Below are 14834 nucleotides of genomic sequence, written 5' to 3'. Positions count from 1 at the left end.
AATAGAAGAACAAAGAGAAAGAATGACGTTGTTATCTTTATACCCTTTTTACAATTTCCGTTATTGTTATCTTTATGTAAGATTTTATGATTTTGTTTTATAGGTTTATAAAATAATTCTTTTTAACTACGGGAATATCAATTTATAATTTATCAACGTGCTTCTCTTCTGAAACAGCAATACCGGATGCATAATGAAGGTCAATGGCCTAAAATATCACGATTGTGCAATATTGTATTTTGATGTTGAAATTAAAATCACAACAAAAGTTTGTATATATCCATGGTCGTCAATAGACAGATAAAATATCCATAACAAATATTTTAATTTATAAAATAAGATTGTAGATTAGTTACAAGTTTAATATGTAGCCATAAACAGTTTTATGGCAGTAGGCAATGGCCAGCGGCAAATTCAATATTCACGAAAATACTGATTAAGTTAGAGATAACATTTAACAGTCATCATAAAACTATTATTTTTATGATAAAACAGAATTGGGGAAAGTCGTAAAGAAATAAAAGTGATAAAACTCAACAGTTCTTGGAAGTACTTCAATACAACAATTATTGTCGTGATAAAATGTTAATGGATTTGGGACTGCTAATGGGTTTTTTATTGCATCATCACGCTAGTAATAAATTATGAAGATCGTAAACAAACATCTGATAAGACTTTTATGTGCTTGGAACCAACTGCCGTTGACTACGATAGTAAACTGAAAGTAATTTATTATTATAATAGGCTGTACCGAACCGAATTTGTACCGTGTAAAATGCTGTACCGAACCGATGACGGTAATTAAGCTTGTACCGTACCGTACCGACTTTTTCGGTGCACCGCAGACCCCTAATATAAACCCATCTCATTTGTCTTTTCAAAATAAAAATGTCATAATATTGAAACGACTATTAACATATTGGACTCAAAGAGGATTAAAATTGTAAACATAACATATGTACATATTTGCAAAATCAGCATTTGCTATCGGTAACTTATATCAATCACTGGCCAAATTACCAAACGAACAACACAAGAACACCTTACCTTATCACTTTTACTGTCAGTGTTTGGGAACTTGATTTGTACGCCTCCACACTCGTCCATTATATGTTTGACCAGCTTGCCTCCTGCACCGATGATGGAGTTGTAATACTTGGGAGGGATGGACACTTCCTCTGTCACTATGTTAGCCTGTAACAATAAACATCAGAATATAGCACAATATCTACAAGACTATATTTTGATAGTCAAAACAGTTAGTAGGTTTTTAAGTTGCTAGGACCCTAAACAGGTTCAAAACAACTGGAATAGCCATCAAGATACAAGTGAACTACCAGCCATGAAAGTTCTTTTGATCATTCCAGATAACCTACCATTCCCATTTTACATTATGATATAGAATGAGAAACCATCTTAAGGTGTGTAATCTAAAAAAAGTATAATGTATGAGGTCCATCCAGATAATCTAGTGAAAGATGGCAATAAAGGTTAGTTTTTAGAACAAAAAAGTAGTAAGAATGTAAATTTATATTAAGTAGGATTTGGCAGAGGGCCACTTTGTGAAAAGAGAGTATATAGTAAAAACAAGTAATAAAAAGGGACTTAAGGGGGGATATAGGGGAAATAATGGGGCAGAAAAAAAGGAAAATGGAAGAAAATTAAGGCAGATTTGAAGAGAATTGTAGAAACTCAGGAAGACTTGTGGCTTTGAGAAATTGAGAAATTGAGATCATAAGTACCAAATATCTATCTATACATACATGGCTCCACAGTTAAAAATGTAACTAACACTTTCAACTAACACTGCCACAATATGTGTGTTACTTGGAGATTCTTAAGAGCGGCTAAAAAATGTACAATGTTAAAAATTTACTGTATGTACCTGTTCATTTTGAATTTTGAGAATTCTCTCTCTAGCTTCTTCCACATTTTCTTTCTTGCCTGTGATGATGATATTGTCACTTTTGTCCCCTTCAGCTGGCAGATCAATCTGAGTGTGGGTTTCTTCTCGAATCTAGACACAGTATAAATTCTGTCAGAGAACGCAACAATCTTCATAGAAATTCCAAAATAAAATATTAAATTTTTACTTGTTGAAAACCTTAAGTAAAATTTGTCAAACCATTTGGCTCAATGTATCTATAATCATGCTATTATCAGATGGATGCAGGTATGATATCAATGTAGATGTTTAATGAATCTCATTTTTTGTTTGAGTTTTTTCTTTCACAATGATAGTTTATAAAGAATAAAGGGGGTAGTAGTTCATAAGTTGCCCTATCAGCTTGGAGTAAGTAAAATATTGATGGATGGAAAATCAATATTTACAACTAAACAATATTTATCAAACTTGAAACCGGCTACAACTTAACATGGGAATCAAAAGTTTAATTAGTAGTTAACCCTCCCAGTGTTACTTGACGAAAATTCGGCAAGCACCACACTTTGTATAGTGTTACTTGCCGATTTTTCGACAAGCAGACATCGTTTACGGCGAAGGCTCTATAACTGACTGAATCGGATTGAACTGGATCGAGTTAGGTATCGTTCTTTCCGTAATATTCTAAGCTTTCTGCAGAGGTCTGTCTCTAAGCGCTATTCATTTTAGTTCCGAAAATATTGTAGCAGACAGCTGACGTGCGTGTATTTGTAAACAGCTAGGTTCCCCCGGACCGATGACTGATGTGTTTTATTACGTTTATCATTGTTTTAGTGTTAAAAATCAAAAGTAGTGATATACGTGGTGCATTATAAGAAGATTTAAGTGGTTTTGAAGTGCTGGTTGATGATCCTGAAGAAGTAGGTAGTGATATTGATGTAAATTATCAGCCAGATTCCTAGCTATGGTTAGGCTATGCATTCTTAGCTAAACGCTATGTACTGAAATCAGTTTTTTGCCCATAACTTATTTATTTGCAAATATACTTCCTTATATTATTATATATTTGTAATCCTCATAAAATTTAGAACAAAGTGGCTATTTTCAAATATTTATAGGCCTATAATTTATACAATTTCATTGAGCGCAAACTTATTTTTTTTTTGAAAATTTTCGAAATTATATTTTTTTTACCTAAAAATTTTTTTTTTTTGAAAAAATGTTCCTTATGTTTTATATATAATATTGAAGCCCATGATTTTCCAAACAAAATGGTATATAGAACATTAGAATTAACATCGTTTTAAGCTTCTCAGATCCGTTTTAATAAAACCTTGCAAATGCGCCAAAAATAGGTGGACATTAAGGCCTAAACTATGGACACTTGGAGGGTTAAGGTAGTGTATATTTATGGTAGTGTACATTTTAACAAGAGAGGTTAAAATTTAATTTAAATTTCTCAAATGTGTCCTAGTTTTCTATTAAACTTAATTATAAAATATGTTATTGTATAAAACGCATAATAGTCTGTCAATACAAAGCTAACAAACACAAGCTACATAAAACTCAACACTGTGCTTAAGCATAAAAGAAAATACCTTGCGAATGTTAGCGCCTCCTTTGCCGATGACCAGCTTGTGGTACTGTTTGAATATCGGTACTTCAACAGTGTGACTGCTCTCGTTGATTTCTTTGACGAGTTTTAACAAATACTTGTGACACTTGTCCACATCTTCCTTGGGACCTCGTACTTTTACAACGTCCCTCTTCTCATCTGAAAACAATCAACCTTACTACCAAACCTAGTTCAAAAGTTCAGATCATTATTTAATTTAATAATTGAATTTTTCAGAATACAGAATTTTAACAGAAAATTTTAAAACCTCCAACTAAAAATCCTGCTATCCCAAGGCCTGGGTCATGAATGAAACATTATTAATGGTAGGGGAAAAAGGAAACGGTGATATAAATAAGTAAACACAAACATATAACTTTTTATTTTTGATTACATAAATTATAGTTTTTGTAGGCTTGATTGGACTGTTGAATGGTAGCCTGTATATTTAAAAAAAAAAATGCGAAATCGCAGTTATAAGAATTATATTATAGAGTTTAAAAGTCATAAATAAATAACATACTTTTTAAATGGTGAGTTGGGAAAATCTGAAAAAATTGTTATTCAATTAGGCTACTTCTATGTTTTTTACTCATTAGGACTTTTTTACTTATTCGGAATCGGAATCGAGAATCGGGAATCGATTTGCAAGAATCGGTATCGGAATCGAGAAAAAGAGGAATCGACCCATCCCTAATATGATTCAGTAGAGTCCCGCAAACTCGGCACTCGATAACCTGGCAGTCTAGATAACTCGGCCATCCCCTGGATCAGAAAATTAGTTATTTTTTAGTCAGAGTTAAACATGGACTCAAGCCAGCTCAAGTAAAATCATTCGCTGCTCGTACCAAGGATTTGTTGTACTATATCTGATGACTTAATACTAATTAAAATAAAAATAAACCAAAACTTTTATAAAAATAAATAAAAGAGGCCAAAAAATCAATAAGCTTAAAAATTATATTGTACTTATTTTTAACCCTAGTTCCCGATAACCCGGCATTTCACAAACTCGGCACCCTTCTAGTCCACATTACGATGAGTTTTCGGGACTCTACTGTATTTCCAAAATCATATTGAACACAGATTTCAGATCCCAAAATGTCATACAAACTTATTGTTTAATAAATTGTAATAGAAACTGTCCGTATTATTCCTTTAAACTCCATAAAAACATTATTTAGGACTGGCAACCGAATTTCAGGACTCTTCCAGGACACCCTCTAAACTAAAAATGATGACAAAGATTCCTCATGCCAAAATCAAGAATAATAAACTATCTGATAAATCATTTGTTGCATTAAAGAATTAAACTTGGTACTTAAATGTAGGGATGGACTGGATTGAATTTTTAGTTCGGGACGGGACGGGACGGGATTTTTATTTCCTTCCCGATTTTCAGGACGGGACTGGATTTTTTTCTGTACATAAAAAGAAAGTACTGTATTGCAGTTATCAAAAAAGACATACGAAATCAATTTTTACCATTTGTGGCACTGATCTATAAAAACCAAAAAATGGGTAACAATTTACAGGTACCTATAGTAACTTGTGACTCGTGGTCACGGCATGATCGTCGGTATGACTCCGCGGTCACGGCGCAATCGTCGTCATGACTCGCGGTCACGGCGCGATCGTCGTCATGACTCGCGGTCACGGCACGATCGTCGTCATGACTCGCGGTCACGGCGCGATCGTCATCATGACTCGCGGTCACGGAGCGATCGTCGTCATGACTCGCGGTCACGGCGCGATCGTCGGTAGGACTCCGCGGTCACGGCGCGATTGTCAGTATGACTCCGTGGTCACGGGGTTATCGTCGGTATGACTCGCGGTCACGGCATGATTGTCGGTATGACTCGCGATCACGGCTCGATCGTCTGCATGACTCCGCGGTCAAGGCGCGATCGTCGTCATGACTCGCGGTCACGGCGCGATCGTCGTTATGACTCGCGGTCACGGCGCGATTGTCGGTAGGACTCCGCGGTCACGGCGCGATCGTCGGTATGACTCCGCGGTCACGGGGTTATCGTCGGTCTGACTCGCGGTCACGGCATGATCATCGGTATGACTCGCGATCACGGCTCGATTGTCAGCATGACTCCGCAGTCACGGCGCGATTGTCGTCATGACTCCGCGGTCAAGGCGCGATCGTTGTCATGACTCGCGGTCACAACGCAATCGTCGGTAGGACTCCACGGTCACGGCGCGATCGTCGGTATGACTCCGCGGTCACGGGGTTATCGTCGGTCTGACTCGCGGTCACGGCATGATCGTCGGTATGACTCCGCGGTCACGGGGTTATCGTCGGTCTGACTCGCGGTAATGGCATGATCGTCGGTATGACTCGCGATCACGGCTCGATCGTCAGCATGACTCCGCAGTCACGGCGCGACCGTCGTCATGACTCCGCGGTCAAGGCGCGATCGTCGGTCTGACTCGTGGTCACGGCATGATCGTCGGTATGACTCCGCGGTCACGGGGTTATCGTCGGTCTGACTCGCGGTCACGGCATGATCATCGGTATGACTCGCGATCACGGCTCGATTGTCAGCATGACTCCGCAGTCACGGCGCGATTGTCGTCATGACTCCGCGGTCAAGGCGCGATCGTTGTCATGACTCGCGGTCACGGCGCGATCGTCGGTAGGACTCCGCGGTCACGGCGCGATCGTCGGTAGGACTCCGCGGTCACGGCGCGATCGTCGGTATGACTGCGCGGTCACGGCGCGATCGTCGGTATGACTCCGCGGTCACGGGGTTATCGTCGGTCTGACTCGCGGTAATGGCATGATCGTCGGTATGACTCGCGATCACGGCTCGATCGTCAGCATGACTCCGCAGTCACGGCGCGACCGTCGTCATGACTCCGCGGTCAAGGCGCGATCGTCGGTAGGACTCCGCGGTCACGGCGCGATCGTCGGTATGACTCCGCGGTCACGGCGCGATCGTCGGTATGACTCCGCGGTCACGGGGTTATCGTCGGTCTGACTCGCGGTAATGGCATGATCGTCGGTATGACTCGCGATCACGGCTCGATCGTCAGCATGACTCCGCAGTCACGGCGCGACCGTCGTCATGACTCCGCGGTCAAGGCGCGATCGTCGGTCTGACTCGTGGTCACGGCATGATCGTCGGTATGACTCGCGATCACGGCTCGATCGTCAGCATGACTCCGCAGTCACGGCGCGACCGTCGTCATGACTCCGCGGTCAAGGCGCGATCGTCGGTCTGACTCGCGGTCACGGCATGATCGTCGTATGACTCGCGATCACGGCTCGATCGTCAGCATGACTCCGCAGACACGGTGCGATCGTCGTCATGACTCGCGGTCACGGCGCGATCGTTGGTATGACTCGCAGTCACGGCGCGATCGTCGGTAGGACTCCGTGATCACGGCGCGATCGTCGGTATGACTTCATCTCCTGCGTTCGCGGACCTATCACTCGCAATAACGGCGTTATCGGCACTTGCGAAGCGGAAAAATCGCCGACGATCGGACTAAATCCCGTCCCGAAAAATTCCCGAGTCAAATGTAATCCCGTCCCGATAATCGGGAATATTTTTTTCCCGAAAAATTCCCGAAATTTCGGGACCCGTTCATCCCTACTTAAATGATTAAAATGAAACAATTTAATGCAATAAATCTTTTGTAACAAAAACTACTTTTATATATCTTATTCCTAATAAGCTTCAGAAAAACAAATAGTCAATATAAACTATCATCTCTACTCACTTTGGTTTGGGAAGGTGATAAGAACTTGATTGAATTTTTCTCTGATTTCTTTAATCTTTTCCCCTTTCTGGCCAATAATTTTTCGGTAAAGCCTTTGCTCAATTATTACATCCTTTTCTTTTTCATTTTCTAGTTTGTTGATTAGGTCTTCCAATTCCTGTAAAATGAAACAAACTCATAATTGATTATCATCATATTTTTTAAGAAGTTTCCAACTCTAAAATAAATCCAACAAATAAACCTTAGGAATTAAGTACAGTGAACGGAAGTGTAGGATGTAAGAATAAAATTTTTAAATAGTGAGATCTACAACAAGATCCTCGATTAATCGGGGGCAGATAAGCTGGGCGGCAGATCAACTGTGGTCAATAGTTGCCTCTAAAATTAGGTTACATAACCTCAAAGTCAAAGAACAATTTTTTAAATATATTTCTTTAGACTAATGTGTTGGAATGCATTGTATATTTAACTATTCTACCAATTATTTATTTGCAGTAGGCTCCCACATTAGTGCGTTTGAAACATCACAGTTCATTTGACAAAAATAAAATGGAAGCAAGACAAAGACATATTGATCGATAATTTCAAGGTCAAGCTACCCGCTTGCACTGACAATCGTCTGCTCCTTTCACATCCTTTCTATGTCACAACAGTTTTTTGATTGGGCAATCAGTAACTATGACAAGTTTAATCTGTGATTGAGTGATTGGCCAGGGCAACTTTAGTAGCCTTTGGTTGGGTGGATTAGTAATTGTTGAATATGTGTATGAAGAGAAACCCAAGAAAGAATAGAAATAAAAATAATAAGTAATATTTTATGCCATTGTTATCTTTTCTCATTTTACGGTTATTATTATTATCATTAAGTACATCTGTGGTCTCCCTCACCCCCCCCCCCCCCCCACCATGTATTTAGTTTTTAAGTGACATTAAATGTCACTTAAAAACTAAATTTAGTAGAATCTCAAATATCCGGGGTAATAGCCATGTTTTAGCCAAACATAAAAACTGCTACTCGCCTGTTTTGCTTGGTCCACTCCTTGTTTGTTTCCTTCTATCCGAATGTTACTGTGTCCATCAGATTCACTTATGTAGATTTGGGCATCCGTCTGTTCTTTGATTCTGTTTACTGTAACAAGAATTATGAACCTATTACTACCTACTACACTACCTGTCTAGGTACGTACACGTCTGTGCAGAAAGTGAGCCTTGTAATTTTTTAAATGGAGAGCTAATGTTCTCAATAAGGACCTAAGTGATCACTATGAAATTTGAAAACAAATCCTGGAATCCTGAGACCATTTAAAATACTCACATGATTTAAAATACGCTTAAGAGAGTTAAGAACAATTTTTTGTGTAAACCTGATTTATGGTCGTCTTATTGTAAGAAATAACCCCAAAATTAGCTTTCATTCAAATTAAACAAATAACATAAAAATCTAACCTACATCATAACAAAAAAGCCTTCGTCATATACTTCAGATTAAACTAGCATAAAACTACCAAATCCTCGACCTGACATTTTAAAAACTTTAGGTTGCAAGCAGCTTGATTTCAAGATCGAGCAGATCCTAGCCTGGTTTCTGGAGATTGTGTAACACCAGACTACTTCTTTCACTACAGACTCTAGTTGGTCCTACTGTAGGCTATCACCCGACCAGTCATATGTGTACTTATTGTTGGCCCCTGCCTTGCCGATGATATGCTTGGAGTGCTTTGAGTCTACAGTCAGCAATGTGTATGTCATGTTGGCCACCAAGACTTTCACTACAGACTCTAGTTGGTCCTACTGTGGGCTATCAGCAGACCAGTCACATGTGTACTTACTGTTGGCCCCTGCCTTGCCGATGATGTGCTTGGAGTGCTTTGAGTCTACAGTCAGCAATGCGTATGTCATGTTGGCCACCAAGTCTTTCACTACAGCCTCTAACTGGTCCTTCACCTGCTTCACTTCTTCTGGTGGTCCCTCCACCTTGATCTTGTTATCAGCCAGCTCTACATGGGCCTATAAAATCAAAACAACCAAATAAACTCAAGATTATTACTAAAAGAATAATCGAGTCACTAAAAAGACTAACAATGTTTTATTGTTTAACAGTAAAATAATTTTTGCATCATCTTTTGTTTGCTCAACTTATAACTAATTATCAACTCAATTAGCTCGATAACGTAAATAACTCAAATATGAATCTTACATTACTATCTAAGAATTGTCGAAGTGTAGGGAATCGATTATTCAACATCCATTGTATGGACAGTTTACTTTGGTTGCACACTGCAAAATTTATTCCTGAAATTTTATTCCACTACTGATGGATGGGCTTTTGACGAGTGATATGATTTGAATGTGAGCTTTCTAGTTTGAAGTCCTGCACTCTAACTACTAAACCAGTGAATCCTTTATCTACATAATTGGAACCAACAATAAACAAATACATGTAAACTCGACAAAATATATCTAAATTTTCTGAATCCGAGCATAAAGTTTTACTTAGAAGTAACAGTATTTTGTCAATAATTTACCTTAGGGTTTTCACCAGTTATTTTTCTGATATTCTCTCCCTTGCGCCCGATGATATGCTTGTGGAGCCATTCAGGAGCGTCTATTGTCTCAATCTGAACACTGCTGGCCTTCTCGTAAACCATGTTGAGAGCCTGTCCCAGCTTCTCCTGAGGTCCACGCAGGGTGATTGTTCCCTGGCCAGGTCCTGAGTCTGAGGGAGGCATCTCCACACTGACTCCAGTTTTCTGCAGGATCTCCTGTATACCGGAGCCACGAGGTCCCACGACAAAGCGATGCTGTGGCTTGGCCACCTCCACCGACACTGTGGCACACCTTGCCTCCTACAAGTACAACACTTCGTACTCAACTATTCCCACATGTTTATGAATTTGTTTTATGGAACAACCAGGTACCCTAAGACCTCCAATTATTAAATCTAACATTGCCTTTAGAATTATCTAATGATATTGAAATCCAAACAAAAACCTGGTTCAGTGAATATTTGTGGAACTTTTGTTAAACCGCTTTCAGTCTTCCAGATTAAAATTACACAGCTAGCAAAAAGTGTGTTTGCAAAAAAATTTTGCTGGAAAAACGTTTGTATGTCGCAAAGATTAAATAATATTCAGGAATCTTTGAGGAAAATATCATTTCGAACTGGATTAGATTTTATTTGGGATTTTTTCAAGACAAGATTTGTTACATTTGTTACCGATACACAAAATGATGATTGACGTCCCTGCAATCATAGGAAATGCCACCCCCATTGCAAGAAGTATTCAGAAAGTTTTCACAAACCCAGGAGACAATCATGATACCTTCGTGATCACAGGACATATTGAAGATGGCACATAGATCGCAAGACATGTTGACAATGTACTGATCAATTTTAACTGACAGTACCAGGACCCAAACCCAACATATCGCTTTGTTTTTTCTGTTGAGCTACTGACTAAGACCAAATCACCAACTCAATGTATATTAGGGTTATGAGATTTGATGAATAGAATTTGAATTTACATCTGAAAACCAGTGTAATTGTTAACAATTTTTAGCAGAGTTTAGTGGATTCAAAGCGATTAGGAAGACTGAGCATTGTTTCAATCCACAACTGTACAGGCAAAGTTAAAAAATACACACCATATCCTTATATATTTTCATGATCTTATCCTTGGCGGCTGCCACCCCATCCTTCTCCCCTGAGATACTCAGCTCTGTCTTGTCCACGGAAGGTGGGGGGATGTTGATGCTGGCCCCTGTCTCCGCCCTCATCTGGTTCAGCGTCTCTTGGAACGGCCCAAACAGGAACGGATGATAGCACTTGGGCACGTCAAACCTCTCCAGAGCCTTCTTAGACTGCAAACAGACGGATCAGGATTGAAATAGGCCTACATGCACTTCACAATAACACACTTATAACATTGGAAAAGTTAATTTCTACGGTTTTTTCACCTCTTTAACCTTAAAACCCAAAGGCTACAAAATTTTAGGAGGTTATATAGAAAAATTGACGACAAAATAGAAAATACTATATAACTTGTTACCGGTACTACAATTTTAATCGAATGTCATTACCAAAACCAGCTGAAATTTAAAATATCATGCTGTTTAATCACCATGAAACTTTGAAAGCCAATCAGTTAGGTACTGTCCTAACTCTCAAAAGGCATAAAGAGATCAAGAGGTTTAACTTAACACCATTTAATGCTTTTATATCAGTTACCAATAAAAACGTTGGCAATTGGCTTAGTTTATTCCATCTCACCTGTTCGTCAGATATAAGTCTTATCTCGTGCACCGCCTTGTCGATGCTGTCCTTGGTGCCGTGTATGGTGATCTTGTCAGAGCTGTCACCGATGCTAGGCACGTTTATCTTGGTGGCCGTCTCCTTCTCTAGGTCCTTCAGTCGGGTGCCGGCCTTGCCTAGGATCCACCTGTGGTGTTCCTTTGGCACGGTTATTGTCATACTAGCCTGCAATCAAAAACAGTCCAGTTTAATTAACAAATAGAACCTATTGGAATCTTTCAGTTTGGAAGGGTGTCACAAAAAAGTGTGATGGGCTATACAGGACCTAATTCTACATGCAAAAATAAGTCAAAAATGAAGAGTAAAATTTTTTGGATTTCGGCTTAGTTTAGCCGTAATCCGCCATTTTGTTTTTTGGGGAAAATATTTATTATTTCAAAATCCCTTTGAGATATTTTTACGAAACTTGGCAAAATTGTTTACACTATAGTAAATAACATTTATAAAAAAAATTATTTTAACTTTCCAAATTTCAAAATGGCGGCCGTTTGAATTTTTTAATGCCAAATTTCATGAAAACAGGTACCTAAATCAACATTTTGTAAGAGACAAAAGTTTTAGTATTTATTATGACAAATCCAACAAAACAAAAATTAATAAAATCGGTTCATAAATAAAGAAGCTGTGTTTATTTTAGTAATTTAGACTTAAATTATTAATATTAAAATGTATTAAATGTAATGTAATAATTTATGTAACGTATTAAGTAATTTCAGTAAGGCACTTTGAATGTGAGGTTACAGCATTGGCTGGTACTTCTTAGTACTTTTGAATCACTGGTTACCTTATAGTACAGGTAAAATTATACTAAAAAACCAGTAGAAAACATAAAAATTAGTCCATTCATGAAACTTTCAGGAAACGTAGTAATTACCATTAGGTATTGAAATCTGAAGAGTCCCTAGTGATTGTGGGGGTGGAAGTACCATTTTATGGGTTTTTAAGTTTATGGGGGTAGTGATTTTGGGAAAATTTTTATTTATGGGATCCGAGCAAGTGGGGTATTGTTTTCTATGTTTCTTAGGATGCAGAATCGAAAAAGAACATAATAAAAGCAATACAACCGACAGTTTATTAAAAAAAGACTAATTTATTTATTAATGAAAAACTAAATATGATAAATTAATTAAGGTAAAATAATCCAGTTAATTAATATCAATCACCTATTACAAAATTGATCATGAGTCTGTGTCACATGTTAGAGTTGTGAGAAAAATTAACCAAGAAACTGGCAGTTACGCCTCTTTAACCACCACGTGTCATATTGTTCATCAGCTACTGATGCATCATCACCTTCCATGGAATCGTCAGGGTATCTAACTCGTTCTTCTCCATCATCGTCTTGCCTTAACACTGACAGCTTGGGAATGGGTAGCAGAAACATATTTCAGTTCTGGCGGTGATCCTGCAACTTTAGGGTGAAGATAATATATAAGCCCAAGAATGTAAGACCGCCTAGACCCCAATTTTTAAGGACCTTGGTCGCCCGTAGTGACGTCATCAATATGGCGCTCGGAAGAGGATGCTGGGTCGCTATGAATTGGTTATTATACCAAAATGCCAGAACCGATTTTAATGAAATTTGGCATACAAGGGCTTGAATACGATATCTAATCCCAGTTTGTCAATGGTCAAGTTTGATTAGGTCATATCAAAATGGCGGCCGTTAATAATTAAAATAATTAAAAATTGTTTAATGTTTTGTTTTTTCAACTCTCTCTAGAAATCTGCAGCGATCTTTCATTTTCCTTGCAATCACAGGTTGTGATGCCATCTCTGCATTTTATGGAATAGGCAAAATACCCCCACCGCAGCAAACCTGCAGATTAAGTGAGTTTCCATTTGCCTGATTTGATTTTCAATTAAATCTATTTCAATAACATCAAGTTTAATTAGTACCTAGGTTTGCTGCTACGGAGAGAATAATAAAGTGTGTTTTTTTATTAAAATATGAATAGGTTAAATAAATTCGCCAAGTTTACCAAAATATAACCATAAACTAGCAAAATAACTAATCAGGGTATTCAAAATAGCTTAGAGAGAAATTTGAAAATTTGACGTTTAGAGGGGCAAACATGAGAAAACCCAATTATTACCCCATAAATCCCCCCCAGAACACCCCGTTCTCATGGTCCGACCATGCTGGTTCGAGAACTCGTTCGAGTAAACGTAGGTTTACACGTTTTTACCAAACTTCGTACAACATTGGGTAATTTTTACTTGAGTTGTGCTAACGTTCTTTAAAAAGTACAAGTCTACAGTCATGAACGCTGTTAAAGTTTGATGTTATGTCATATAGAAAAGTACAACAAATCTTTGGATTGATTCTAACGAGTTCGCAATCCGACATGACCAGACCATGGGACCGGGGTTTTCGGGGATATTTATGGGGTCAAAATTGGGTTTTGTCATGTTTAACCCTCTATAACATTTTCCAATTTCTCTCTAAACCATTTTGGATACCATGATGAATTTTAATACCTTAAAAACCAAATTATTTTGTTTATTGATGTGTTTTTGTACGGATATTGGTAACCTACCGAGAAAATTCAAAAATTGTAAATTGATCATTCACATTTTATTTTTATGGAGAATAAGTAAACTGTTGTAGTTTACTCGTTTATGGATATATTTCGATAAAACTTGGCAAGTTTATTTATTCTTACCTAAGCTATTAATTTTTTAATTAAAAAAACACACTTTATTATCCTCTCCGTAGCAGCAAACCTAGGTACTAATTAAACTTGATGTTATTGAAATAGATTTAATTGAAAATCAAACAGGCAAATGGAAACTCACTTAATCTGCAGGTTTGCTGCGGTGGGGGTATTTTGCCTATTCCATGAAATGCAGAGATGGCATCACAACCTGTGATTGCAAGGAAAATGAATGATCGCTGCAGATTTCTGAAGAGAGTTAATAAAACAAAACATTACAAGTTTTTTAATTATTTTAATTATTAACGGCCGCCATTTTGAAATGACCGAATCTAACTCGACCATTGACAAACTGGGATTAGATATCGTATTCAAGCCCTTGTATGCCAAATTTTATTAAAATCGGTTCTGGCATTTTGGTATAATAACCAATTCATAGCGACCCAGCATCCTCTTCCGAGCGCCATATTGATGACGTCACTACGGGCGACCAAGGTCCTTAAAAATTGGGGTCTAGGCGGTCTTACATTCTTGGGCTTATATATTATCTTCACCCTAAAGTTGCAGGATCACCGCCAGAACTGAAATATGTTTCTGCTACCCATTCCCAAGCTGTCAGTGTTAAGGCAAGAC

At 38.4% G+C, this 14834-nt stretch overlaps 1 protein-coding gene across 1 annotated transcript in view; it reads right to left on the bottom strand.

Annotated features, from left to right (window-relative positions):
- Nucleotides 1-14834, bottom strand: part of LOC129002079 (vigilin) — a 38534-nt gene that overhangs the window by 11568 nt on the left and 12132 nt on the right. The window contains 9 exon segments of the mRNA XM_054429610.1: nt 1048-1194; nt 1886-2017; nt 3481-3656; nt 7233-7389; nt 8252-8361; nt 9062-9239; nt 9758-10078; nt 10878-11093; nt 11503-11709. Coding sequence (XP_054285585.1) covers nt 1048-1194; nt 1886-2017; nt 3481-3656; nt 7233-7389; nt 8252-8361; nt 9062-9239; nt 9758-10078; nt 10878-11093; nt 11503-11709 — 1644 coding nt within the window.

Source organism: Macrosteles quadrilineatus, unplaced genomic scaffold, assembly GCF_028750875.1.
Source record: "Macrosteles quadrilineatus isolate MER2022 unplaced genomic scaffold, UCM_ALF_1.0 Scaffold_9__3_contigs__length_116548681, whole genome shotgun sequence".
NCBI classification, from domain to species: domain Eukaryota; kingdom Metazoa; phylum Arthropoda; class Insecta; order Hemiptera; family Cicadellidae; genus Macrosteles; species Macrosteles quadrilineatus.
This window is presented reverse-complemented; position numbering and strand designations above follow the sequence as displayed.